The sequence below is a fragment of the Martes martes genome (genome assembly GCF_963455335.1).
Source record: "Martes martes genome assembly, chromosome: X".
Taxonomy (NCBI): domain Eukaryota; kingdom Metazoa; phylum Chordata; class Mammalia; order Carnivora; family Mustelidae; genus Martes; species Martes martes.
In genome coordinates this window covers 51,671,529-51,698,799 of record NC_137897.1, presented here as the reverse complement: position 1 = coordinate 51,698,799, position 27,271 = coordinate 51,671,529, and the positions used below count along the sequence as shown (strand labels likewise).

Here is a 27,271-nt window from a genome sequence, read left to right as displayed (position 1 = left end):
ATTTAGCATTAGTATATACACACTGATATTTTATATCATTATTTTGGTTTGTTTTTCAATTTTAATGCTGATCTCAAACTAGTAAATTGATTTTGTGATTCATAAACGTATTGCAACTTGCAGTCTGTAAAGCTCTACTATATACGATGTCCATTTGTCCCATAGCTGATCCTCTCTCTAACTTTCTATAGAGCTGTGTTAGTGATTCCCATCTCTCTGCAGGACTGTGGCTATGGAGAAGGTGGAGATGCATACTGCACAGCCTGCCCTCCCCACAGATTCAAAAGCAGCTGGGGCCACCATAGATGTCAGACTTGCATCACCTGTGCTGTCATTAATCGCATCCAGAAGGCCAACTGCACAGCTACCTCTAATGCTGTCTGTGGAGACTGTCTGCCTAGGTGAGCCTGCTGTGGAGACCAAGATTTTCTGGACCTTTTATATTCCTTGGAGGTCTTCTTAATCCTGACCTCTCAAAGTCTAGTTGAAATATCCTAACTGTCCATATCATGATGAGCTCAAAGTCCCATGAGAGAGAAGCAGTGTCTTCCCATGATCCCCTTACAAAGTGCCTAGCACATGGTCAGTCACAGATGAATACTTAACAATTTTTTCATCATGCTGGCATGCTTAAGCCAATGCCCAAGATTCAAGGTAAATCTCACTGTAGACCTAAAAGAGATCATGAAGCAGTTGATTTCAAAGCAGTGCTCCCCTCTCTTATAAGATTAATTCTGCCTCTTAGCTATTGGGTATGGTGAATGAAGGAGGAGGTAGAACATGTAGGACTCTGATTCAGAATCAGATATTGAGGCAGAGCATTCATGAGGGTTGGAGATGGGTACCAGCTTCCAGGAGGGCAAGACTTTCAGAAGTTGCTTATGGTCTCAGTAAGGACCAGCCCATGTGCATGGCTTATTTTATTACTTTGCCATTCCTTATTGCTCTGACCATAGGTTCTACCGAAAGACATGCATTGGAGGACTGCAAGACCAAGAGTGCATTCCATGCACAAAGCAGACACCCACCTCTGAGGTTCAGTGTGTGTATCCAGTTCTCTTCTCCTGTTTTCCTCCAACCCATTGGGTGGTAGCAAGATAGGGTAGTAAAGGCTTCCCTACCCCCTTGTACTCCTTCCTGTAGAGCAGATTGGCAAGGGAAGCAGTTAGATTTGAATTCTTATTTTATAATTCTTATTTTATAATGCATAACCTTCTTTACATCATCTGAAAAGAATGTAAGTCATGATAATCACCATTCTTCATACCTTATGGGATGGCGGTCTAGGTCTAATGAATTAATAGATTTAGAAAGCACTTTATAAATTATACTATTCGTACACTTATAGATGATAATGATGAGGTAATATGAGGTTTAAAAGAGTCTCTATTGCTTAGGAATAGAGAAGCCTGAATGAAGTACTAGGATCTAGTCTATGCCCATACGACCATCCATTTTTCTATCTATCATTTTTCTCTATTTATCATAGATAGATAGATAGATAGATATACTCACTCCTTAAAATTATTGATATGTTTATATTATGAAATATCTCAAATATGTAAATGCTGCCCAGAGCAATCTATACTTTCAATGCCATCCCGATCAAAATACCACTGGCATTTTTCAAAGTGCTGGAACAAACAATTCTAAAATTTGTATATAGAGATATTTAAAATGAAAAAAATATATAAAAATTGTTATTTGCAGGTGCCTGGGTGGCTCAGTTGGTTAAACATCTGCCTTTGGCTCAGGTCATGAGTCCTGGGATGGAGTCCCATGTCAGGCTCCCTGCTCAGCAGGGAGTCTGCTTCTCCCACTGCATCTACCTTCTGCTTGTGCTTTCTCTCTCTCTCCCAAAAATAAATAAATAAAATCTTAAAAAAGGTTAATTGCACAACATCCAAAATTAATAAATTTTAACATTTTGCACACTTATTTCAGGTTTTCTTAAAAAGAACAAAGATTACACAGATTTAATAGGATTTATTTTTTTCTAAAGATTTTGTTTGTTTATCTGAGAGAGAGAAAGAGCATGAAGGAGGGGCAGAGGGGGAGGGAGAAGCAGACTCCCCTCTGAGCAGGGAGCCTGATGCAGGGCTCAATCCCAGGACCTTGGGATTGTGATCTGAGCCGAAGGCAGATGCTTAACTGACTGAGCCACCCAGGAATCCCTATAGAATTTCCTTTTTGATCCTCTCTGAATTTCATTCTCTCCCTATTCCCCCAAAGACAACCTTTGTCATAAAATTGTATGCATCCTTTTGGTAGGCTATGCTACTGTAACAAACCCCTAACTTAATACAAAAGTTTATTTTTCACTATATAAAGACATTCCTCCATCTCGTGACTATACCATCTAGACCATGTGGCTCCTAAGTTGATGGAACAGGGAAGATATGGAAGAAACATAGTGGTTCTTAATTACTTAAGTCTGCAAGGGACACACATTACTTTCACTCACCGTCCATTGGCCAGAAGTACTCTGATGGCCTAACTACAAAGTGTATAGGAAATGCAGGGAAGCATGTGGATAATTGGTGAGCACTATGATTCTGCCAAACCCTTCACCCATGTTTTAATACTTGTATTTTTGTTACATAATTTCATATTTGATATTTTATATAATTTTTTTCAAGCTATATCCTCACTTTCCCCAGTTTTCTTTTTCCCTTCTGGATTATTTATATTGATCCATACAGGTCATTTATTTTAAATTATATAATAATATTATGTCATTACATGATTTATTTATCCTGTACTCTACTGATGAACATTTTAATTTATTTCTAGTTTTCTAGGTTATATAACTAGATATGACATGGAAAGACCATAAAACATGTTTGTGTTTGAATAATTGTATTAACTTATACTTTACCAACAGTATTTGCAAGTTCTTCTATTTCATTCTTTATATTTTTGCCTTCTCTGTGAAGAATTAAAACCAACTTAGCAGCCCTAACTGGGGGAGGTCCTAGGAAGAGGACAATAGCTTAAAGAAGTTCAGGCCCAGTGTCAGGGTGACTATTAACTGCCCATAGTGACTGACTTCCCCCATTTTCTTATCTCACAGGTGCCTTCCAGTTGAGCTTAGTGAAGGCAGATATACCCACAGTGCCCCCTCAGGAGGCCACACTTGTTGCACTGATGAGCAGTCTGCTTGTGGTGTTTTCCCTGGCCTTCCTGGGGCTCTTCTTCTTCTACTGTAAGCAGTTCTTCAACAGACATTGCCAGCATGGTAAGGGTAGCTACTTCACATATCACACGAATCAGGAGCAAGGCTCTGATTAGCAGAAGAGAGGAATTTTCTGGGGTTGAGAGTTAATGGGCATTCCCTACAGTGCTGAAAAACCTCAGGGGTGGACTATCTGTGGGTGGCAATAGAAAGCATGGGAATTCAGAAACTACTGAGGCCAACCCTGCAAGTTTATGGAACTTGATTCCTTAAGGTAAAGGGGTTCATAAAGGAACACAACATCATGAGAAAACCCTTGGGGAAGAAATGTGGATACCTAGGTTCTAAATCAACCGATGCATTACTATGCAACTTTCGACACGTCTAGCTTCTTTGGGCCTTTTCATTCCTAATCTTTAAAATGAGAGTTGGTGTTGGATTAGTTGGTTTCTAAGTTCTTTTCCAATTCTTCATTTCTACTTATAGGTATAGATTCTGGAGCTTATCAGGAATAGAGGATGAATGGCTGTTTTTGAGACATGACTGTAATAAAAATGGGTGAGGTCTTGGGCAACTGTTATCAGTATAGTTATATCTCAAATGTGGTAACTGAGAATCCAGTTTCCAGAGGAGCTGGTGGACCCAGACATTTATCCCCAGACAATACTGACACCCAAAGAGGTCTGGCCCAGCCCATAGGAGATTGCCATGGAAATTGCCAATGGAAGGTCATAAAGTCAGGAGTACCACTGTGATCTGCTTTCAGCACAGCTCTAGCCATTATCCAAAAATGTGGGACAGAAAGTCCAGGTCAATGAAGGCAAAGATGGGAAGAGATGGGATGATGGGCTGGCCAGTAATAGGCAAAGGGTTAGAACAAGAGCCCAGAGTATTAAGGTTCTGTGCAGCTTTCGTGTCATTGAGAGAACTGAGAGCTAGGCAGAGACACCTAAACAGGAATCCAGGCTAATGAATAGAGTTTGTTTAGTAAGAAATGGGGAGGATAAAGTTTCTTAGATATACTGGTGCTTAGATTCCTCCTCAGCCCACCGGATACTGGGCCCAAAACAGTATCACTTTTTTAACTTCTCTCTATGTGGGAAGATCTCTTTATATAGACCTGCTTGTGTAAGTTTGGTTTTAGGACATGCCAGATAATCTATAGAAGGCCTAGCATATAGCTTTGGCTTAAGCAATGGTGAATCTAGCATTTCATGGGCTGCAGAGATGCAAAGGGAACACTGTTATCCCTTTATCACCCCTCTCAAACTCTGTTTCTTTCTCCTCTACTATTTGGTGGATCTTGGAACATTGTGGTTCAGGGTGGACCTTTGTGACTTTGGAGACAGTTTCTCAAATAAGAGAGCTGTTGCCCAGCCCCTGGGCATGGGCCTGAAACATAGACAGTGAAGAATTTGGGCTCCACACCTCAGAAAGATGATGAGGCAACATCTGAGAGTTGCTTATGTCCCTCCTCTTGCCTCAGGAAAGGAGAAATGGGTAACCCTTCTCTGCTCCTCTCCTGTCTTCAAGATAATAATTAAGTAGCCTTCTCTGAGGATATGAGAGCAAGTATTTCCCTCAGAGTCTTCACAGGAGAAAGAGGATAAAACTTTATTTATTTATTTATCTATTTATTTTCATTTGGAGAGGGTGTTTATCACGAGTCACTGACTAATACGCATACTGGATTCATATAGGAGAAATCATTGTGTGAATTAGATCCAATATATTACATAATAGAGAGGGGTAGGGACTATGGCAAACTAAAGAGTTAGTTCATTTTTTGCCCAAAGGCGAATCTGCTACTCAACTCCAGGTGGTTCATTCTTTCTTTCTTTCATCTTTCTTTGTCTCTTTCTTCCTTTCTTCCTTTATTTCTTTCTTCTTTCTCTTTATTTTACCATGGGAGAATGTTCAATGTTTTAAGATTTTCTGCATTTTCAGAGGAATACAGAAATCCAAATTTCTGTATGTTAGTTTGAAGCTCTGATGATGAATTCTAGTAATAAAATACATGCATACATACTGAATGAATAAATGAATAAATAAATAGATAAACAAACAAATAAAACAACCACAATGCAGTGAGTCAAACAAATACACACCCCCATGGACTCTCAGTTTATAACCTGATGCTGTATTAGACTTATGCATGAAGCATGTACTCCTTTTCTGTCACTGCCATAACAAATTACCATAAATTTAATGGCTTAAAACACCTATTTATTATCTCACCATTTCCATGGATCAGAAGTTTTGTAGACTTAGCTGGATCTCTACTTAGAGTCTTACCAAGGCCAAAATAAATGTGTTCACAGAACTGTGTTCCTTTCAGGAAACTGGAGGAGAGAATCCATTTCCTTGTTCATTAAGAAAGATGGAATAATTCAGTTACTTGCAGTTATAGGAATGAGGTCCCATTTCCATGCTGTCTTTCAGCTGAGGGCCATTTCTACTTTCTAGAGACCACCTGCATTCTTTGGCTTACGACCCTTTTTCATTTTCAAAACTGGTAATGATGGGTCAAGTCCTTTTCATGTCACATCTCTCTGATGCTCTCTCCGATTCTTCTGCTTTTAAGAGCACATATAATGACATTGGGGCCACCTGTGTAATACAAGACAATATCACTATTTTAAGAGCCATAATCTTAATTCCATCTGCAGTGTGCTTTTGACATATGACACAATATAACACATAGGCATAACACTAAGGGATGAAGGTCATGGGAAAAGAGGGTCAAAATCCTGCTGCCTACAAACGGTTTCTCATTCTGTGGAGAAATTGACTCTTTTTGCTGATCCACCACTAGGTAGCCTCAATTTGATACCCCAGTGTAAATGTGTTTCCCAATTGTATTACCTCAGCCTAGTGCTAGGTACTTTGATCTCCAGGGAGGGGAAGGGGAGCACTACTTCCCAGGCTCTGCCCATCTTGTACTCCGGACAAGGTCCTCTACTGAAAGGATCTCCTTCCTTTGTGTGACCCAGTGGCTTTCTGCTTCAAGTTGCAGGAGGTTCGCTGCAGTTTGAGGCTGCTGAGGCAGCAGAAGAGGAATCTCTCTTCACCATGCCACCTGGCCAGGAGACCAGTCCTGAGTCCCCCCTGAGTGAAAGCATCTGTGAGACCCAGCCACTTAACCGCATCCTGGATGACGACTGCAGCTCAACTTGTGGCTTTCCCACACAGGAGTCTTTTACCATAGCCTCCTGTGCCTCAGAGAGCCACTCCCACTGGGTCCACACCCCGATCGAATGCACAGAGCTCAATCTACAAAAGTTTTCTAGTTCATCCTCCTATACTGGAGCTGAGACCTTGTGGGGGGGCAGAGCTGAAAACTCTGAAGACAGACGAGTTCAAGATGCCATTTGAAGTCTCCAGCCCTTAGCTCTAGTGAGGTGAGCTGGAAAGGTGGGACAGAAAGACCAGAAACTGGGGACCACCCCCAAGGAATTTTCCTCTGGAATATTGTTGTTCAGTAGGGCTAGGGGTAGAGGAAGAGCAAGTTAGAAACACTGGAGGGGCAAAAGTGGCTATGCTAATCTTTGGAGTCTGTCAGCTAAATATCACATTTCTGAGCCTACAATGGTCAAGGAAGTAGCCAGTTTGACATGGTACTGGTCTTTCTATCCTGGATTTTTACAAGCTCTCTTGACCTCACTGTCTAATATTCATATTCAGTTATCTCCACTCATGTGTAGAAGCACCATGACACAATGGAAAAATAAGTAAGCCTTGCCATCTGGCATCCCTATATTTGAAATCTACCTCTATACCTTAATAGCTCTGTGAACATTGTGTACATCTCTTTACCTCTCTGAACCCCAGGTCTTTAAACTATAAAAAGGTAGAGAGCACTACTTACCCCATAAGATCTTGTGGGAGGTTGAACAAGAAATGTATGTGCAAGCATCTTTTATAGTGTCTGAGGCATTCAAAATGTTTAAATCTTGTTAATTTTCTTTCCTTCCCCAGCCCTAGTTCAATTTGTATACCCTTCCATATTGACTACACTTGTCTGATCTAACACCCTTTTGTGGTAAGCAGGTCAGAGTTTGTTAGCCTCATTTTATAGAGATAGAAACCGAGACAGAGAGGGAAAGTGATTTGCTCAAAGTCATGGAGCAAATCAGTGCTGGAATTAAGCTAGAGCCCAGCTGAGGGCTCCATTCCAGAGTTTGTCTAACCATATCAATGTGAATGTTCCATAGCCAATGTTACTTTCTCAGAGGCTTAAGTAGTATGAGGTAATATGAGGCAGGAGAGCAGGTAGATTCGTACTTTTCAACTAACCAACTACCTTTTAAAACCCTTTTCCATATTTTTGCAGGTAAGATACTATCTAGGCCCTCTAATGTCTCCCCCTCCCCTATATATACTTAAGAAAATGTGAACAACATGTAGGTGAAATCTAACACTGCTATCAAACAAGTCAGCTTATTTATCTTCAGGGTTATCCAGTCCAACTTCCCTTCCAAGTCCTCCAATCCATGTTTGAGTTCAGTTTGTAATGTCTCCAACAAATGTTTGTATCTCATTTGCTCACATACTTAGTGTCAGAGAGCTTACTACTGCCCAATGTGTACTGCAGCTATAACTGGTAGATTGGAGCTCAATGTAAAGAAAAACCTTCTGTCTCCCTATAATATCTACTCATGGGTCCTGGATCTGTTCCTTGGGCCACACAGACCTCATCTGCTTTCTCTGCCTTGTGAAAGCCCTGAAGAGGTCTAAAGATAGCCTTTCCTCTCTGGGAGGTACCACTTTGTGTTTCTCTGGAGAATGTGGGGCTTAAAACTGAGCCCAGTTTCATGATGAATGGTATCACCTAGATAGAACAGGGTAGAACTATCATCAACCTAGCTAAGTGATGCATTTCTACTGTTGAATCTTCAACCATTGACCTAAACTATAAGTGGCTTTTGTTTTTTGTTTTGTTTTGTGTGTGTTTTGTTTTGTTGGAGACATAAGGAGAGCAGAAGAATAATGAGATTGCTCCAAAGATGTTTAAGTTGCTCTGCTCCCTCCCTAGGTCTCTTGGGCTTCAGCAACCTTGCCCAGTCATTCTTTCTGGAATCTCCTGCTTTTTGTCCTATACACAACAGTATCAGGGGCCTGGGATGTGGTATCCACAACAGCCATTACTCTATGAATGGGGACATCCATCCCATTCCACCAAAGGATTGATTCTTTGCCATTTTCCCAAGACTGACCTGCAGCATTTCTTGCTTCCTTATTATAGCTAGCCCAGAGAGCAAGATTCTTTGCCATGGAACTACCAGACATGTTCCTAGCTTAGCTTAATTATAGAGAAAAAAGGAGGGGATGCCAATGAATGGGGTAGAGCTTTACTGTTTGGATGTTTGTCAGGTGGACCTTGAGGAGAGGCCTCTCAGGATAATACAGATACTGATATTTCTACCTAGCACTTCAGGGAAAAAATCAAACCCTTCCCCCTTTAACTCCTTCACACTGCCCCCTCTATAACACACACACACACACACACACACACACACACACACACACACACACACACTCCTTTACACACATCTTGGGGGAGGCCTGACACCTTGATTTCCCACTCATCTCCTAGACTTCTGTGGTTGGGACAGCTCTGGAGCTAGCCCATTTGCCAGGGTCTTCCTCCCCACATATCGGTCATTTACCCATCTTTAGTGAAGATTGAACTCAATATTTTTTGATCTTTTAAATGGTACTTCCTAAAGTTCCTTTTATTTTTATTTATCTTCCTTCTTTTGCCTCTTTTGTCCCTTCCTGGTACCTGGTCTTCTAAAGCCCAAGGCTAAATATCTAGATCCCAATGACCAAACTCACTTCAGAGATTTGATCTTTGAAGTGACAGTGAAGTTATTGAGGTCTACAGTGGGGGCACTGTGGACGGAAGGTTCTCACTGAGGCCTGATTTTAGGGGAGCTCAAGGGTTATTGGTGCTTTCTTGGTTTAGAGTGGAACAAAATCAGTTTCTGACCCCTCACCACCAGTTTCATATGCTTCTTATAATAAAGTGGAAACTCAGTCTCCAAGGCTGATGACACAGGACATATGAGAAACTCAGTATAGAGATCTGAGCATTGTGGAATGCTTTTAAGTCCCTCTTAGGTCTATAATGGGTCACTTGAGCTGATGCCCACTCCCTCACAGTGGATCAGATTTGAAGAAAAACAGTTCTCAGATGAGTGGAGTAACAATCTTCTTTCTCTGGGAACAGTATGTATAGTCCAGAATGTTGGGTGTAACTTAATTTATAAAAACTCAGGATAGAGATAGGGCAGAGTTATCCTAGGGTGGAAGTGTTGAAATTTACTGCATATACAGGTGCTGCACTTTACAGTTTGCAGTATGTGTCACAAACATTATCTCACAGGATCTTTTTTTTAAAGATTTTATTTATTGTTTTGACAGAGAGAGAGCATAAGCAGAGGGAGCAGCAGACTTCCCACTGAGCAGGGAGCCTGATGCAGGGCTTGATCCCAGGACCCTGGGATCTTGACCTGAGCTGAAGGCAGCCACTTAACTGACTGAGCAACACAGCCACCCCTCATTGGATCTTTATAGAAACCCTGAGATGAGCAAGGCAAGGATTACTATCCCCAGTTTGCAGATAAGAAAACTGAGGCCCATAGATGGAAAATGACTAACCTTAAGTCACTTGGTGATGTAGGGGTAAATAGCAAGCCCTCTCCAATATCTTAAAATTTTAATTTTCTGAAAGACAGTGTTGTGGAATAAGGAGATACTGATTTTCTGGCATATCTGTTCCAGAAAACAACAATCTTTGGCAGGAAAAAGATGGAGATACAAATAAGGCTCTTATGTGAATGAAGTAATGTCCTTGCCCACATGCCAAACCTATTCTCACCCCTTCCCTACAACTCCACTACACCTACCCTGCAGCCAGCCTTGATGTACGTTTTCTGCCAGGTCTGACCCTAGTGTAAATCTAAGAGATTTCCCTTTTAGTACTGTCCCTCAAGAGGTCAAAAAGTGAGAAGGGCTGCAAGGTCAGACAAGACACTTTCTACCTGTCTTATTTTATTTTGCCTCTGAAATATGAAAAGATTGGCTAAAGGCTGGAGGTAGTAAGAACATCCATTCTATCGCCCCCTCCCCATATTCCACTGTCCAGTTTAAGAGTATCTGATCTTAGCTTGGACAAATATTTGAGACTTTTCTTTATTTAGAGCTGGGAGGAGTACAATTATTTCATCTTTAAAAGCCTCCTCCAGGTAGATTGCAGATATTGGAGTAAATATGTCAACTATAACTTCATTACTTTATAGTCTCTAAAAGTTTATTTTTAAAAAGGTTTATTCACACATTATGCCCATTTTAAAGGAGGAAAGTGAGGCCTAGAAAGACTAATAAATTATCCAAAGCAATGCATATTTGGGAAATACAACCTGCCCCACATACCCACTCCCACTCCCAGACCCAAGTGTTGATCCCATGGCTTAGTGTATTGTCCAGGGAAGAACAAGTAGAGCAGAAACTGCTCTTGGCTATGAAAGGACAGGGAAGGACACTAGTCCTTTCTCTCCATTAGATACTGCCTAAATAACCCCAAAGGATCACTAAGGAGCTTAGGGAAGAGACTTAGGAGATGGATTAAGGCAGCTCATCCCTACTACCAGGAAAAACATCTGACCTAATATTCTGTAAATTGTGGCTGAGTTAACAGTGATCTTCCATCGAAAAATAGCATATGACTTCATCTGCATCCAAAATATAGAGGTCTTTCCTTTTTTTTTTTCCTTTCCTTTCCTTTCCTTTCCTTTCCTTTCCTTTCCTTTCCTTTCCTTTCTTTCCTTTCCCTTCTTTTCTTTTACTTTTCTTTCTGTAGTTATTACGTCCTAGGGCCTATAAAGTTTCCTCTGCTTTCCTCTTCTTCTGTCAGGTTTCTTCAGACTCATTGCACTCCCTGGGTCAGCTGGAAGCTCGTAAGACATGTTTGAAGAGCAATGTTTCTGCATTGCAGCATAGAGCAAAGAAAGTGATTTCCCAGTGGATCGATTATCTGGGTCTCACTCTTTATTTGAGGTGGTATAACTCTCCAACTCCAGCAGGGAACAGGGCTAGGTCTTACTGTCTTTGAAACTTACAGAAAATTTCTGAGCCAAGTTGACCTTCTTTCTGGGGCCTGACTTTCCTTTTTTTTTTTTTTTTTTTTGAGTTATCATTTTTTTTAAAGATTTTATTTTTATTTTTATGAGAGAGAGAGAGAGGGTGCACAAGCAGAGGGAATATCAGGCAGAGGGAGAGGGAGAAGCAGACTCCCTTCTGTGGGGGGTCGCGATCCCAGGACCCTGTGATTGTGACCTGAACGGAAGGCAGATGCTTAACTTACTGAGCCACTGAGGCACCCCTGGGGGCTGATTTTCCCAAGCTATCTCCCAGTGGTCTCCCAGAAAGATACTCCAATTAACTTGGGGGCAGCTGAGTGGGAGAGGAAAAGGAGCCCCATTGTGTTTTTGCTTTAGGTCCTACTTATACACCCCATGACCAGAGAGGAATAAGCTCCTTGGAGGCTGTATTCTTCTTTATTGTCTGGTTATTTTTCTGAATCCTGTAAAGCCAGATCCCATCCCATAAGTACTTGGTGGTTAATGAAGTGACTTAGGCACCATGAGCACTTAATCACCATGTTTTAACCCCGGAAAAAGACTGTTCTCTACAGCAAGACCTCTGCTTTCAGGATTTTATTGAATGCATCTTTGGGGATATTCTATCTATAATCACCAGTTAAGGGCTCCTGGGGCAACCCATTGATGAGAGTGCTAAAAGCACCTGAGAAAAAGTAAAATGGCCCATTCTACTGGACTGGGAACTAGAAGCAATAGATTTACAAGGCTGCACCACACAGTCTGACATCACACAGTTATTAGCAAATATGTATGAGCCAAGGCTTTCAGCCATGGCATTTAGATTCTCTGTTCTTTTATTTCTGGGATGGTTTATTTTTCTCACTGGCTTTAATTAGTCTTGTCTACACCTTCTGGTAGGGTAAGAACTAGTACCCAAACAGAAGATGGTTCAGCTTGAGCAGGCCTTAGGTGTGTTCAAAGGTCACCACGCACCTGACAGTGGCTCAAGTCCAACACTACTGTTCTATGGGAAAGATGGTGATTGTAACACAGCAATAATAACAATAATACAATCATAAAAACGACACAGCCCTCTTCACTATGCCTGCTCTAGACTTTATAATTTATGAAGCACATTTACACCCATTTCATCCTCTTAAAACCCTGAATTGGCTGTTATTTTATCCCTTTTTAAAGAAGAAGAAGCCATCTCAGATTAGATACATGGTTTGTTAGGCCAGAGGTCAGTTGCCCAAGTCTTCTAATCCCCAGAGCAAGGCTTTCTCCTCTGCTTCAAGGCCTCCCACTAACAACTGCTTTAGGACAGTACATAGTACACATACCATAGTGGAAACAGGCCAACATTGCAGAAAACAAAACAAAACAAACAACATGCAGGTATCAAAATATCCCATTGGTGTATCTATAAACACAGTAACTACAAAGCTCAATGTGAGCCCCACCCAAGACAACAAACTTCCTGGCTGGAATACCTAGCCTAGAATAGCTTCTTGGCACTGACTTTTTTCTGTAGCAATGCAGATAGATACTAGCCTTGGTTGCCAAGGCTACCTCAGTGCACAGGTGTGCCAGCCAAGAGCAAAGTCCTAATGATATGAACATTGTGTGACCATCCCAAGCCATATCAAGAATTATCTTGATTCTAATTCCTTTTCCAAAGTTCAAAAATTGGAGTTGGCAACGGAAATAGGGAAATGAAGTTTTACTTTGCTTTTTAAGGTATCTTGTGTGGAGGTGAGGTGAAACATACTTTTTTTCTTTGTAATTGCTCTTTGGCCATGACAAATATCACACTCAGCTGTTTGCTTTTGGAGAGTGCTTTTAAAGATTTTCTTTTCATTGCTTTTAAGTATGGACACCTTTCTTTGAACACCTTGCTTTTATGTATTTTTGTTTTACTGGAGAGTTATTCGTCAGTGGAAGCACAAAGGGCACTTAATAAAAACATTTTCCACATGCCTCGAGCCCACATAATAGTTGAGTTGTCTGTATTGAACTAGTAAAGTAAGTTCTTTTTTGTTTGTAAGGGAAGGTAGTTGTTTACAAGATATGAGTTTGCTTTTTGGTTTGATATTTTCCTCTCTGTATAACTGGATTTGGATTTTGACAGGGAATAATCTAGGAGAGCAACTTTCTCCTCCAAGGTTCTCAGACCCAGGTTAAGTAACAGTGTCAATACTGTGGCACTGTCCCCAACACATAGCCCTACTATACTGGGAAGATAATCTCTCATGCCTCTAACCTCCTGCCCACCTTACTATCAAGGTCTTTGGTGTTTTACACTGAATGTAGGTTAATTTTAATTACTTTTCCATCATAAATTGGTTATTTATAGAAATTTTGTTAAATCTTGAGCCATATATATGTGTGGCTACTGGCAGATGGCAGAGTTCTGTTTTGTTCTTGATGCTCTGGAAATATTTCTTATTAACCAGTAAACAGAAATACTTCCACACACGTCCCCTCCCCACTTAAAAAACAAAAACGAAAAACAAAACAACAACAACAACAAAAACAAGATACTTCCTTTGGCTGGTGTATCTTTGCTCAGTGAGTACAGCAGGGAAATAAGAAAATGTTTGTTTGTTTGTTTGTTTTTACTGTGGATATACCATCAGGGGTAGTGGAATCCACTGGCCTGTCTCTCAGGAGATCTGGTTTATAGTCCAAGGTCTCCTTCTATCTTTTTAAACTGCTTATAACATTTATCTTCTCATCTGGGCTACAAATCTATTAGAAATTTTTGTGTTCTAAACTAATACTTCTTAAACAGGGTTCCATGACCCTAGGAGATATATGCACATGTCTTCTGAGGTCTGCAAAATTTCTAGGAGTGTGTGTTTGTGTGCGCTTTAATTTTGATAATAAAATTTTAAAAACAAAAGCATATTCTAACTAGACTTTCTGAAAATATTTACACAAATATTTATAGAAGCATTAGTTTTAACACCTATAAAGTAGAAACAACCCAAAGTCTATCAGTTGGTGTATGGATAAACAAATTGTCATATATATGTATTATGGAATACTATTCAGTCATAAAAAGGATTGAACTGACACACAGTATGTCATAGATGAACCTCAAAGTATGCTAAGTAAAAAAGCCAGATAAATAGAACACATATTGTATGATTCAATTTCTATAAAAACTATAAAAGCAGCTAATAGAAAAAGAAGGTACATTAGTGGTTGCCTGGGGCTAGGAGTGAGAAAAAATGTTGAATATAAATTGGGAAAAGGGATCTTATTTGGAGATGAAAATGTTCTAAAATCGAGTTACGATGATATGGCTGCAACACTCAGTAAAGTTCATAGAAATCATTGAAATGTACACTCAAAGTGAATGAATTTTATAATATGTAAAATATACCTCAATAAAGTTGTTTTAAAAATATTCTATGATCACTGATTTATGAGTAGGCTGGTGTTTGCCAGTGTGATTACTTTCTAAACACCTGCATTGCCAGAAATCATCTCAATCTCAATCTTTCTCCCTCTCATCTTCCCTCCTTCCCCACCCCAGCACACACACACTCACACACACACAGGCATACACACCACCCAGTTACTCAATTCAAAACAAAAGAAAGAGAGAGAACCTGAGTCCTATTCAGTTCTTTTAATTTTGAGCTCTTACACATTACCTCTCATATGCTTTCTCACTTTCATATGTTGTCTCATTCAATCCTCATGATGTTCCTGGGTGGTTGGTGTTCTTTACAACCTTTATTTTACAAAAGAAACTCAAACAAATGTCATGCTTTTTCTATGGCTGTATCAGTAAGTGCCATGTTGGAATTCTAGCCCAAATCTGTCTGACTCTGAGGCACAAGCGTTTCCCACTATCCACAGCGGCCTTCCTAAGACAGACCCCAAAAAAGAGACATGCCTTTACCCCCACTGAATTTCTCACAGTTCCCAGCTTAGAAAGCTACATCAAATGGGGGAGGGGATCTGAGAAGGAGATGGACCATGAAAGACTATGGACTCTGAGAAACAAACTGAGGATTTTAGAGGGGAGAGAGGTGGGAGGAGGGGTTGGCCCAGTGACAGATATTAAGGAGGGCATGTATTGCATGGAGTACTGGGTGTTATATGCAAACAATGAATCTTGGAATACTACACCAAAAGCTAACTCACTAGACTCACTCTTTGTGGCAGGAGTTCTCAAAGGAGAGGAAGGATAAAGAATATCACAGGAAAAGGTTACTAGAAAACAATTGAGTGAATGACAAGGACTTGATTTTTTTTTAACTTATGGACCTTATTGATGCTTTCCATTCTCTTTAGGAATCAGCTGTTTTTAATCCCCTGACATTTTAACCACATTTTTATTAAAATGCACTTCTACAGATTACCTTCAGATCTTCCAGCTGCTTCTGAGAAAGAAAGTTTGTCGTAAGTAGGAAGAACAAAGAGACATAGATCATGGTGCATTTTCCTACTCATTCATGTGTTATCTGTAAAATCATATATCTGATTTTTTTAGTTTTTATTTAAATTCTGGTCAGTTGGGCGCCTGGGTGGCTCAGTGGGTTGGGCCGCTGCCTTCGGCTCAGGTCATGATCTCAGGTCCTGGGATCGAGTCCTGCATCGGGCTCTCTGCTCAGCAGGGAGCCTGCTTCCCTCTCTCTCTGCCTGCCTCTCTGTATACTGTGATCTCTCTCTGTCAAATAAATAAATAAATAAAAATCTTTAAATTCTGGTCAGTTAACATACACTGTAATATTAGTGTCAGTTGTACGATTTAGTTATTCAACACTTATATACAACACCTGGTGCTCATCACAACAAATGCACTCCTTAATCCCTATCACCTATTCAATACATCCTCCCATTCACTTTCCTTCTGGTAACCATCAGTTTGTTCTCCAGAGTAAGGAATCTATTTCTTGGTTTGCCTCTCTCTTTTTTTCCCTATGATCATTTGTTTTGTTTCTTAATTTCCACATATGTGTGAAATCATATAGTATTTCTCTTTCTCTGACTGACTTATTTTGCTTACCCTCTAGCTCCATCCATGTCACTGCAAATGGCAAGAATTCATTCTTTTTTATGGCTGAGTAATATCTCATTGTGTGTATGTGTGTGTTTGTGTGTGTGTGTATCACATCTTGCTTATCCATTCATCAGTCAGTAGACATTTGGGGAGAAGTTAAGATGGTGGAGGACTAGGGAAACCCTAAGTTTGCTCATCCTTCAAATATAGCTAGTTATCAAGTCATTCTGAATACCTGAGAAATCAATCAGAGGTCTGAAAGAACAAAAACTACAAGTCTACAAGTAGGAAAATGACCAGCTTTTGGAAGGCAGGAAGTGTGGAGACTTGAATAAGGCCAATGTAGTTGTGAAAACAATGACAGGGAGAGAGTATGCTTACAGAGGTTATCAAAGGAGTGAGTACAAAACCGGAACTTATAAGCAGTGGAGTACAAAATCAGAACTTTTAGAAAACTGTGGAATGTGCCTGGCAAAAAGGCAGTGCAGTGGTGAGGTGGGCAGAATCCCTGGTGAGACACCATGGTCTGAGGATCCCCTGGGTTGCAAGAACAGGTGGTGCCTAAGTGCTGCACTGTTTCCAGGCATAGGAGCCTGGAAGCCAGCTGAGAACTGCAAGTCTAGTTAAAGCTTTCTGCTCTATACTGTCATAAGCTGCGAATCACTGTGTAGTTGTTTGACCACTTTCTTAGAATGGCTCTGGCAAACAGCAGAAATATGGAGAGACACCCCCACCGCTGAGAGGAACAGCATTAGTCCCTGACATGGGAATCCCTAAAATTTGGACTTTCAAAACTTAGTTGCATGCCTGAGATAAAAACCTCAGACAAAGGCAGGGTGAACACAGGGTTCTGACAGAAACCAGGTAGATTAGAATGATTGCTTGCTCTTCTGTAAGGGCTCATGGAATATTAGGGGGTTGTGAATTTTCAACTCCAAGGCTAGAGAGTGGGGCGCCACCATATTCATCCCACCCATCAGTGTTGAGAGCCTTCAGGGAACAAAAAAGTGCCATTTAGTGGACTCTGGAGCCAAGCCCTGCCTCTCTGCCCTCTGCAGGTGCATTTCCACTAGGGCAAGTCCACATGAGAATCAGTGCAACTGGCCCCTCCACAGAAGACAAGCATAAACAACTCACTCAAACAAAGTTTACTAGTCATAGAGGGCTGCAAAACATCAGTTCCAGGGGAAAATAGATCTAATCTCATTTGTACTTTAATTCTTTATTTTTTTATTATTTTTTCATTATTTTCTTATTTTTCAACTCTTTAGTTTTTACAATTTTATTTTTATATATTACTTTATATCTATGTTTGTTTACTTTCACTGTATTTTATGAATTTCATTGTATTGTGTATATGTGTGTATATGTGTATATATATATATATATATATATATATATATACACCAAAAAATATATATACCATATATACCACAAGCAGACCAAAACACACCCATGATCTAGTTTGGTTGCTGTAATTGTTGTTGTTGTTGTTCTAGTTTTTTTCTTGTTCTTTCTTTTCTTTTCTGGACAAAATGATGAGATGGAGAAATTCACCCCAAAATAAAGAACAGGAGGTAGTATTTATAACCAGGGATTTAATTAATACAGATATAAGTAAGATGTCTGAACTAGGCTTTAAAACAATCATTATAAAGATAATACCTGGGCATGAAAAAGTCATAGAAGTTACTAGATTTTAAACTATTTAAAATTAGACTTTTTTCTGATTCAATGATTTTTATTCTTTTTTTTAAGTTTTATTTGAATTCTAGTTAGTTCACTTACAGTATAATATTAGTTCCCTGCATATAATATAGTGATTAAACACTTCCGTACAACATCTGGAGCTCATCACCCGTGACCTCCTTATGAGCAGCTCAATGAATCAAAGGTACTAGATTCCTTCTAAGAAAGTCACAACAATTAGGGAGAGGCATAAATCCCCTGCTTCTCAAATGTGAACATACAGGAAAATCTCCTGGGAATCTTGTTGTAATGCAGATTCTGACTTACAGGGGCTGGGGCCTGAGATTCTGCATTTCTTTTTTTTTTTTTTAATTCTTCTCAGCGTAACAGAATTCATCGTTTATGCACCACATCCAGTGCTGCATGCAGTACATGCCCTCCATAATACCCACCACCTGGCTCACCCAACCTCCCAACCCCCGCCCCTTCAAAACCGTCAGGTTCTTTTTCAGAGTCCATAGTCTCTCATGGTTCACCTCCCCTTCCAATTTCCCTCAACTCCCTTCTCCTCTCCATCTCCCTTTGTCCTCCATGTCATTTGTTATGCTCCACAAATAAGTGAAAACATATGATAATTGATTCTCTCTGCTTGACTTATTTCACTCAGCATAATCTCTTCCAGTCCCATCCATGTTGCTACAAAAGTTGGGTATTCGTCCTTTCTGATGGAGACATAATACTCCATAGTGTATATGGACCACATCTTCCTTATCCATTCATCTGTTGAAGGGCATCTTGGTTCTTTCCACAGTTTGGCGACCGTGGCCATTGCTGCTATAAACATTGGGGTACTGATGGCCCTTCTTTTCACTCCATCTGTATCTTTGGGGTAAATACCCAGTAGTGCAATTGAAGGGTCATAGGGAAGCTCTATTTTTAACTTCTTGAGGAATCTCCATACTGTTCTCCAAAGTGGCTGCACCAACTTGCATTCCCACCAACAGGGTAAGAGGGTTCCCCTTTCTCCACATCCTCTCCAACACAGGTTGTTTCCTGTCTTGCTAATTTGGGCCATTCTAACTGGGGTAAGGTGGTATCTCAATGTGGTTTTAATTTGAATCTCCCTGATGGCTAGTGATGATGAACATTTTTTCATGTGTCTGATAGCCATTTGTATGTCTTCATTGGAGAAGTGTCTGCTCATGTCTTCTGCCCATTTTTTGACATGATTATCTGTTTTGTGTGTTGAGTTTGAGAAGTTCTTTATAGATCCTGGATATCAGCCTTTTGTCTGTGCTGTCATTTGCAAATAACTTCTCCCATTCCGTGGGTTGCATCATTGTTTTGTTGACTGTTTCCTTTGCTGTGAAGAAGCTTTTGATCTTGATGAAGTCCCAAAAATTCATTTTTGCTTTTGTTTCCTTTGCCTTTGGAGACATATCTTGAAAGAAGTTGCTGTGGCTGATATCGAAGAGGTTACTGCCTATGTTCTCCTCTAGGATTCTGATGGATTCCTGTCTCACATTGAGGTCTTTTATCCATTTTGAGTTTATCTTTGTGAACGGAGTAAGAGAATGGTTGAGTTTCATTCTTCTACATATAGCTGTCCAATTTTCCCAGCACCATTTATTGAAGAGACTGTCTTTTTTCCACTGTATATTTTTTCCTGCTTTGTCAAAGATTATTTAACCATAGAGTTGAGGGTCCATATCTGGGCTCTCTACTCTGTTCCACTGGTCTATATGTCTGTTTTTATGCCAGTACCATGCTGTCTTGGTGATCACAGCTTTGTAGTAAAACTTGAAATCAGGTAACATGATGCCGCCAGCTTTGTTTTTGTTTTTCAACAATTCCTTAGCAATTCGGGGTCTCTCCTGATTCCATAAAAATTTTAGGATTATTTGCTCTAGGTCTTTGAAAAATACTGATGGAATGTTGATCATAATGGCCTTAAAATTATAGATTGCTCTAGGCAGTATAGACATTTTTTTTAAAGATTTTATTTATTTATTTGAGAGAGAGAGAGAGAGCGAGCATGAGAGGGGAGAATGTCAGAGGGAGAAGCAGACTCCCCATGGAGGTGGGAGCCCGATGTGGGACTCGATCCCAGGACCCCGGGATCATGACCTGAGCCGAAGGCAGACACTTAACCCACTGAGCCACCCAGGAGCCCCTAGGCAGTGTAGACATTTTAACAATGTATATTCTTCCAATCCAAGAGCATGGAATGATGTTCCATCTTTTTGTGTCTTCTTCAATTTCCTTCATGCGTGTTCTGTAGTTCCTCGAGTACAGATCCTTTACCTCTTTGGTTAGGTTTATTCCCAGGTATCTTATGGTTCTTGGTGCTATAGTAAATGAAATTGATTTTCTAATTTCCCTTTCTGTATAAGAAAGCAACTGATTTCTGTACATTGACTTTGCATCCTGCCACATTGCTGAATTGCTGTATGACTGCTAGTAGTTTGGGGCTGGAGTCTTTTGGGTTTTCCATGTAAAATATCATGTCATCTGCAAAGAGAGAGAGTTTGACTTCTTCCTTGCCAATTTGGGTACCTTTTTTTTCTCTTTGCTTTCTGATTGCTGTTGCTAGGACTTCTAATACTATGTTGAACAAGAGTGGTGAGAGTGGTCATCCTTGTCGTGTTCCTGATCTCAAAGGGAAGGCTGTCAGCTTTTTCCCATTGAGGATGATATTTGCTGTGGGTTTTTCATAGATAGATTTGATGAAGTTGAGGAATGTTCCCTCTATCCCTATACTTTGAAGGGTTTTAATCAGGAACAGATGCTGGATTTTGTCAAATGCTTTTTCTGCATCAATTGAGAGGACCATGTGGTTCTTCTCTCTTATCTTATTGATTTGTTCTACCACATTGATTGATTTGTGAATGTTGAACCATCCTTGTAACCCAGGGATGAATCCCACCTGGTCATGGTGGATAATCTTTTTAATGTGCTGTTGGATCCTATTAGCTACCATCTTGTTGAGAATCTTAGCATCCATATTCATCATGAATATTTGTCTGAAATTCTCCTTTTTGGTGCGGTCTTTGCCTGGATTGGGGATCAGAGTAATGCTGGCTTCATAAAAAGAGTCTGGAAGTTTTCCTCCTGCTTCAATTTTTGGAAATAGCTTCAGGAGAATAGGTGTTATTTCGACTCTGAAACTTTGGTAGAATTCCCCAGGGAATCTGTCAGGTCCTGAGCTCTTGTTTTTTGGGAGGTTTCTGATCACTGCTTCAATCCTGTTACTAGATATCGGTCTATTCAGGTTGTCAATTTCTTCCTGGTTCAATTTTTGGAGTTTATAGTTTTCCGGGAATGCATCCATTTCATCTAGGTTGCTTAACTTATTGGCATATATCTGTTGATAATAACTTCTGATGATTGTTTCTATTTCCTTGGTGTTAGTTGTGATCTCTCCCTTTTCATTCATAATTTTATAATTTGAGCTTTCTCTCTTTTCTTTTGGATTAGTGTGGCCAATGGTTTATCGATCTTTTTCATTCTTTCAAAAAACCAGCTTCTAGTTTCATTGATACGTTCTTCTATATCTCTAGTTTCTATCTCATTGATCTCTGCTCTAATCTTGATTATTTCCCTTCTTGTGTGTGGAGTTGGATTAGTTTGTTATTGATTCTCCAGTTCTTTAAGGTGTAGAGTCGGCTGGTGTATTCTGGATTTTTTTCAGTTTTTTTGAGGGAGGCTTGGATGACTATGTATTTCCCCCTTAGGACCGCCTTTGCTGTGTCCCATAGGTTTTGGACAGAAGTGTCTTCATTCTCATTGGTTTCCATGAATTGTTAAGTTCTTCTTTGATCTCCTGGTTGATCCAAACATTCTTAAGCAAGGTGGTCTGTAGCGTCCAGGTGTTTGAGTTCCTTCTGAACTTTTCCTTGTGATTGAGCTCCAATTTCAAAGCATTGTGATCTGAGAATATGCAGGGAATAATCTCAATCTTTTGGTATCAGTTGAGCCCTTATTTGTGACCCAGCATGTGGTCTATTCTGGAGAAGGTTCCATGTGCACTTGAAAAGAATGAGTATTCTGTTGTTTTAGGGTAGAATGTTCTGTATATATCTATGCGGTCCATCTGGTCCAATGTGTCATTCAATGCTCTTGTTTCTTTATGGATTTTCTGCTTCGATGATCTGTCTGTTACTGAGAGAGGCATGTTAAGATCTCCTACTACTAATGTATTCATATCAATATGACTCTTTATCTTAATTAATAGTTTTCTTATGTAATTGGCTGCTCCCATACTGGGGGCATAGATACTTACAATTGTTAGATCATCTTGGTGGATAGTCCCTTTAAGAATTATGTAGTGTCCTTCTGTATCTCTGACTACCATCTTTAGTTTAAAATCTCACTTATCTGATATGAGAATCACTACCCCAACCTTCTTTTGAGGCCCATTGGCATGAAAGATGCTTCTCCATCCCTTCACTTTCAGTCTGGGTGTATCTTTAGGTTCAAAATGGGTCTCTTGTAGACAACATATGGATGGGTCTTGTCATTTTATCCAATCTGCAATCCTATGTTCTTTGATGGGCGCATTTAGGCCATTCACATTGAGAGTGATTATTGATAGGTACATTTTTATTGACATCATGTTATCTGTGAAGTCTTTCTTTCTGTAGATTGTCACCATATTTCTGTTCTATGATATCTTTAGGATTTTTTCTCTTTTATAGAACCCCCCCTTAATATTTCCTGCAGTGTCGGCTTGGTGGTCACATACTCTTAAGCCTTGCCGGTCTTGGAAACTCTTTATCTCTCCATCCATTTGAATGTCAGTCTTGCTGGATAAAGTATTCTTGGCTGCATGTTCTTCTCATTTAGTGCCTTGAATACATCTTGCCAGACCTTTCTGGCTTGCCAGGCTTCTGTGGACAGGTCTGATGTTATTCTGATGGGCTTTCCTCTGTACATAAGGAGATTCTTTGTCCTAGATGCTTTCAAGAGATCCTGTCTACAAATATAATTCCTCATTCTTACTATCAGGTGTCTTGAGGACTTTCTAGATTCTATAATCTTGGGGGGAGACCGTTCTGCCTCTAGTACATGAACGCCAGTTCCATTCGCGAGATTGGGAAAATTTTCATGGAGAATTTGTTCCACTATATCTTCTAGTCTTCTTTCTTTCTCCTCCCCCTCAGGGATTCCAATAATTCTGACATTGGAACATTTCATGGCGTCATTAATTTCCCTAATTCTGTTTTCGTGGCTTCTAAGCTGTTTGTTCCAGTGTTCCTGATCCTTTCTCTCTATCTGTTTGTCCTCCAGATCACTAATTCTATCTTCTGTCTCAGTTACCCTAGCTTTTAGAGAATTTAGATTAGATTGGAACTCATTGAGAACATTGTGAACATCATCCCTGATGGCTTTCAGTTCTGTCCTTATCAATTCCATTTTGTCGTCCATGGCTTTCTCCAACTTAGCTATTGCCTGGATAATTGTTAGCCTGAATTCCCTCTCCGACATATCATCTATGTAGATAGCCATTAGCTCTGTTGCAGAAGGCCCATCCTCTGTATTTTTCTTCTGTTGGGCATTCCTCCTCCTAGTCATTTTGGTGAGAGATGGCTGAAAGGATGTAGCTGGATGTATCAACTGTCATGCAGGCAAGGTGCACCCTGGAATGTTTTGGAGCAATTAGGAGTCCCCATCCAAATGAAAGAAAAAAAGAAAGAAAAAAGAAAAGGGGGGGAGAGATAAAATAAAAGAGAAGGCCCAGCCCAAATGGGCTCCAAGGTAAGATTTATGAAGTATACAAACAAAAACAGACAATCAAAAAGACTGATAAAAGTAGATGACAAGGGCACTTGGGCGGCTCAGTGGGTTAAAGCCTCTGCCTTCAGCTCAGGTCATGATCCCAGGGTCCTGGGATCGAGCCCCACATCAGGCTCTCTGCTCAGCAGGGAGCCTGCTTCCTCCTCTTTCTCTTTGCCTGCTTCTCTGCCTGCTTGTAATCTCTGTCTGACAAATAAATAAAATAAGAAATCTTTAAAAAAACAAGTAGATGACAAGAGAAAAAATATATACACATAAAAGCAAAACAAAAAAAGACCCTCGTCAAAAAGAACCCCAAGTATAAGAGTTATATACTGCCAGGACAAACACAAATACACAGAAACACTGGCAGAAGAAAAAGATGGGAGAGTGGTTATAAATTCTTAGTGTGGGCGAGGAAAGTTATTTTGATTCTTCCTGGATGTATCTTGATATCTTTGTTAAAGGACTCAAATTTCCTAAGATAAAGGATTAAAAATTGGTTTACCTATAGGGGTAGCATTGATTGGGGAAAGAGGATTACCTTGAAGTTTAACTCTATATGATTATTAAAAAATAAAAATAAAAAAAAGAATAAATGAAACTAAAATAAAATAAAATTTAAAAAAATTAAAAAGTAGAAAAGCAAAAGAAAAACACAGGTATATGTGTCAAAAAGTTCAGGTTAAAAGGTTATCGTGGAATTTGATGTACTGGACATCTCACTGTGATGGTAGGTTAAAAAAATTACCTATAAAAAATGAACCAGAATAGTGGGAATAAGTTAAAAATAAACTTGTATCTATGAAGTGGTTGTTCTCTTGTCTTTTTTTTTTTTTTTTTCCTGCTTGGCTTTCTGGGGGAAGGGTCTGTTCCATGGGTTTTCAGGCAGTGTTCCCTGAGTTAAGTCCTCCCGCCCCCATCAAGGGGGTGGGCTCTGGGGAAACCGGTTTTTCAGGCTTTTGTTGTCTGTAGGGATTTTTGTTTGTTTGTTCGTTTGTTTTCTCTTGCCTTTACAGCTTTTGATGGTTTTTGGAGGTTTAGAGTAAAGCAAACTGCACCCAGACCTTCCTCTCAGAGAGAAGCCTCTGTTCCCCTCTGGGTGCTACAGAGCACATAAATTCCCCCTTGGCTGCTGGCAGAGCACGTTCCCAATTGCTGTCCCTGGGGATGCAGGAACTCCTGCTTGTACCCAAAACCACGACAGTTGCAGCTGTCTGGGCAGCTCCAGACTGCCAGAGAGGTCCCAAGCAGCAAAGCATGCTGAGATTTTCTCGCTGGCCCGGGCTGGGAGTGCTCAGACTTTCTGGGTCTGAGAGCATCGTGCTGGTGCCTGCACGCACCTCTCTCAGGTGAGGGTGTGGGGTGCTACTCAGACTCTGATAGCATGGTGCAGCGTGCGCATGGAGAGTGCACAGGACTGTGGTTCTGCCAGCTGGCGAGGCTCCCAGCCCCTCACGGGAGCTGCCACCCAGGCGCTCTCAGGCTCTCTCACAGCTCAGGGACCAAGACCTGGTTTCTCCACCCCACTCTCTCTGGCTCAGCGCCAGGGATGGCTGTCCTCGGTCCAGAGACTTAAGCCCCTGTCCTCAACCACCCCAATTCCAACAATTTCCCCCCACAATCCTTTGCTCTTTTTGAGTGCTTTCAACCAGACTCCAAGTTAAAGCTGTTTTCCAGTCACAGGGCACTCTCCTATTGGGGTATTACTTTCCAATGGGTTGCGTCTGGTGGCTCCCTCCCCCTTTTATTTATCTTCCAATATCAGTCTGATGTTCCCACTCCTCTTTACCTGCCCACTCACATCTCCTGCCCCCGTAGAGATCCAGTGTATAATTCTAATCATATACTTCTAATATAATTCAGGCTGATTTCATGGGTGATCAGAGTTCTTTAGTAGGTAATCAGCTCACTTTAGGGTACAGATTGAAACGGCGCCTCCTCCTAGTTCCCCGCCATCTTGTCTCCCCTCCTGAAGGTTGCCTTTTAGTTTTGTTCATTGTTTCCCTCACTGTGCAGAAGTTTTTTTTTTGTTTTGTTTTGTTTTGTTTTTTTTTATAAAGTCCTGATAGTTTATTTTTTGCTTGTATTTCCCTTGCCTCAGGAGACACATCTAGTAAAAAGTTGAATTGGCCAATGTCAAAGAGATTACTGCCTGTGTTCTCTAGCATTTTAATGGCTTCCTGTCTTACATTTAGGTCTTTTATCCATTTTGAATTCATTTTTGTATAGGGTATATGAAAGTGGTCCAGTTTCATTCTTTTGCATGTTGCTATCTACTTTTCCCAATGCCATTTTTTGAAAAGACTGTTTTTTTTCCATTGGATGGTCTTTCCTGATTTGTCAAAGATGAACTGACCCTATAATTGTGTGACCATTTCTTGGTTTTCCATTCTGTTCCATTGACCTATTTTCTATATATGTGCCAGTACCATACTGTTCACCACAGCTTTGTAATATATGTTGACACCTGGAATCATGATGCCTCCAGTTTTGTTTTTCTTTTCCAAGGTTGCTTTCAGGGTCTCTGGTGGTTCCATACAAATTTTAGGATTTGTTCTAGCTCTCTGAAAAATGCTGGTGGTATTTTGATGGGGGTTGCAATAAATGGGTAGATTGCTTTGGGTAATATAGACATTTTTACTATATTTTTCTTCTAGTCCATTTGCATGGGATGTTTTTCCTTTTCTTCATGTCACCTTCAATTTCTTTCATCAGTGTTTTATGGTTTTCAGAGTACAGGTCTCTCACCTAGCTATTTAGGTTTATTCCTAGATATCTTATGGTTTTTGGTACAATTGTGAATTGGATAGATTTCCCTTTCTGCTGCTTCATAATTGGTGTATAGAAATGCAACAGACTTATGCTGATTTTGTATCCCGAGACTTTCCTGATTTCATGTATCAGTTCAAGCAATTTTTTTGGCAGAGTCTTTCAGGTTCTCATGATTCTGTAAAGAACCATGTCATCTGCAAATAGTGGAACTTTGCTTTCTTCCTTGCCAATTTGGATGCCTTTTATTTATTTTTTGATGTTGTTGTCTTATTGCTATGGCTAGGACTTCCAGTACTATGTTAAATAACAGTGGTGAGAGTGGACACTCCTCTATTGTTCTTGATCACAGATGAAAATTTTCAGTTTTTCTCCATTAAGAAAAATATTCGGTGTGGATTTTTCATTGAGCCCTTTATTGTCCTGAGGTGTGTTCCTTCTAACCTTACTTTGTTGAGGGTTTTTATCAGGAATGGATGTGGGCTGTGTCAGATGCTTTTTCTTCGTCTATTGAGAGGATCACATGGCTCTTATCCTTTCTTTCTTTTGTTTTGTTTTGTCAGCTATTTCTTTTTTTTTAATTATGTTATGTTAGTCTCCATACAGTACATCATTAGTTTTTGATGTAATGTTCCAAGATTCATTGTTTACATATAACATCCAGTGCTCCATGCAATATGTGCCCTCCTTTATACCTACCACTAGGCTCACCCAATCCCCATCCCCATAAAACCC

The 27,271-nt window shown here is 40.2% G+C and overlaps 1 protein-coding gene across 1 annotated transcript in view; it reads left to right on the top strand.

The window, feature by feature from the left end:
* EDA2R (ectodysplasin A2 receptor) overlaps positions 1 to 6,550 on the top strand; it is a gene marked incomplete at both ends in the record, with an annotated part of 72,912 nt that extends 66,362 nt beyond the window's left edge. The window contains 4 exons of the mRNA XM_080795288.1: positions 223 to 401; positions 957 to 1,042; positions 3,074 to 3,238; positions 6,186 to 6,550. Of these exons, the coding sequence (XP_080651414.1) occupies positions 223 to 401; positions 957 to 1,042; positions 3,074 to 3,238; positions 6,186 to 6,550 (795 nt within the window). The remainder of the gene's footprint in view (positions 1 to 222; positions 402 to 956; positions 1,043 to 3,073; positions 3,239 to 6,185) is intronic.
* Positions 6,551 to 27,271: the final 20,721 nt, after the last annotated feature.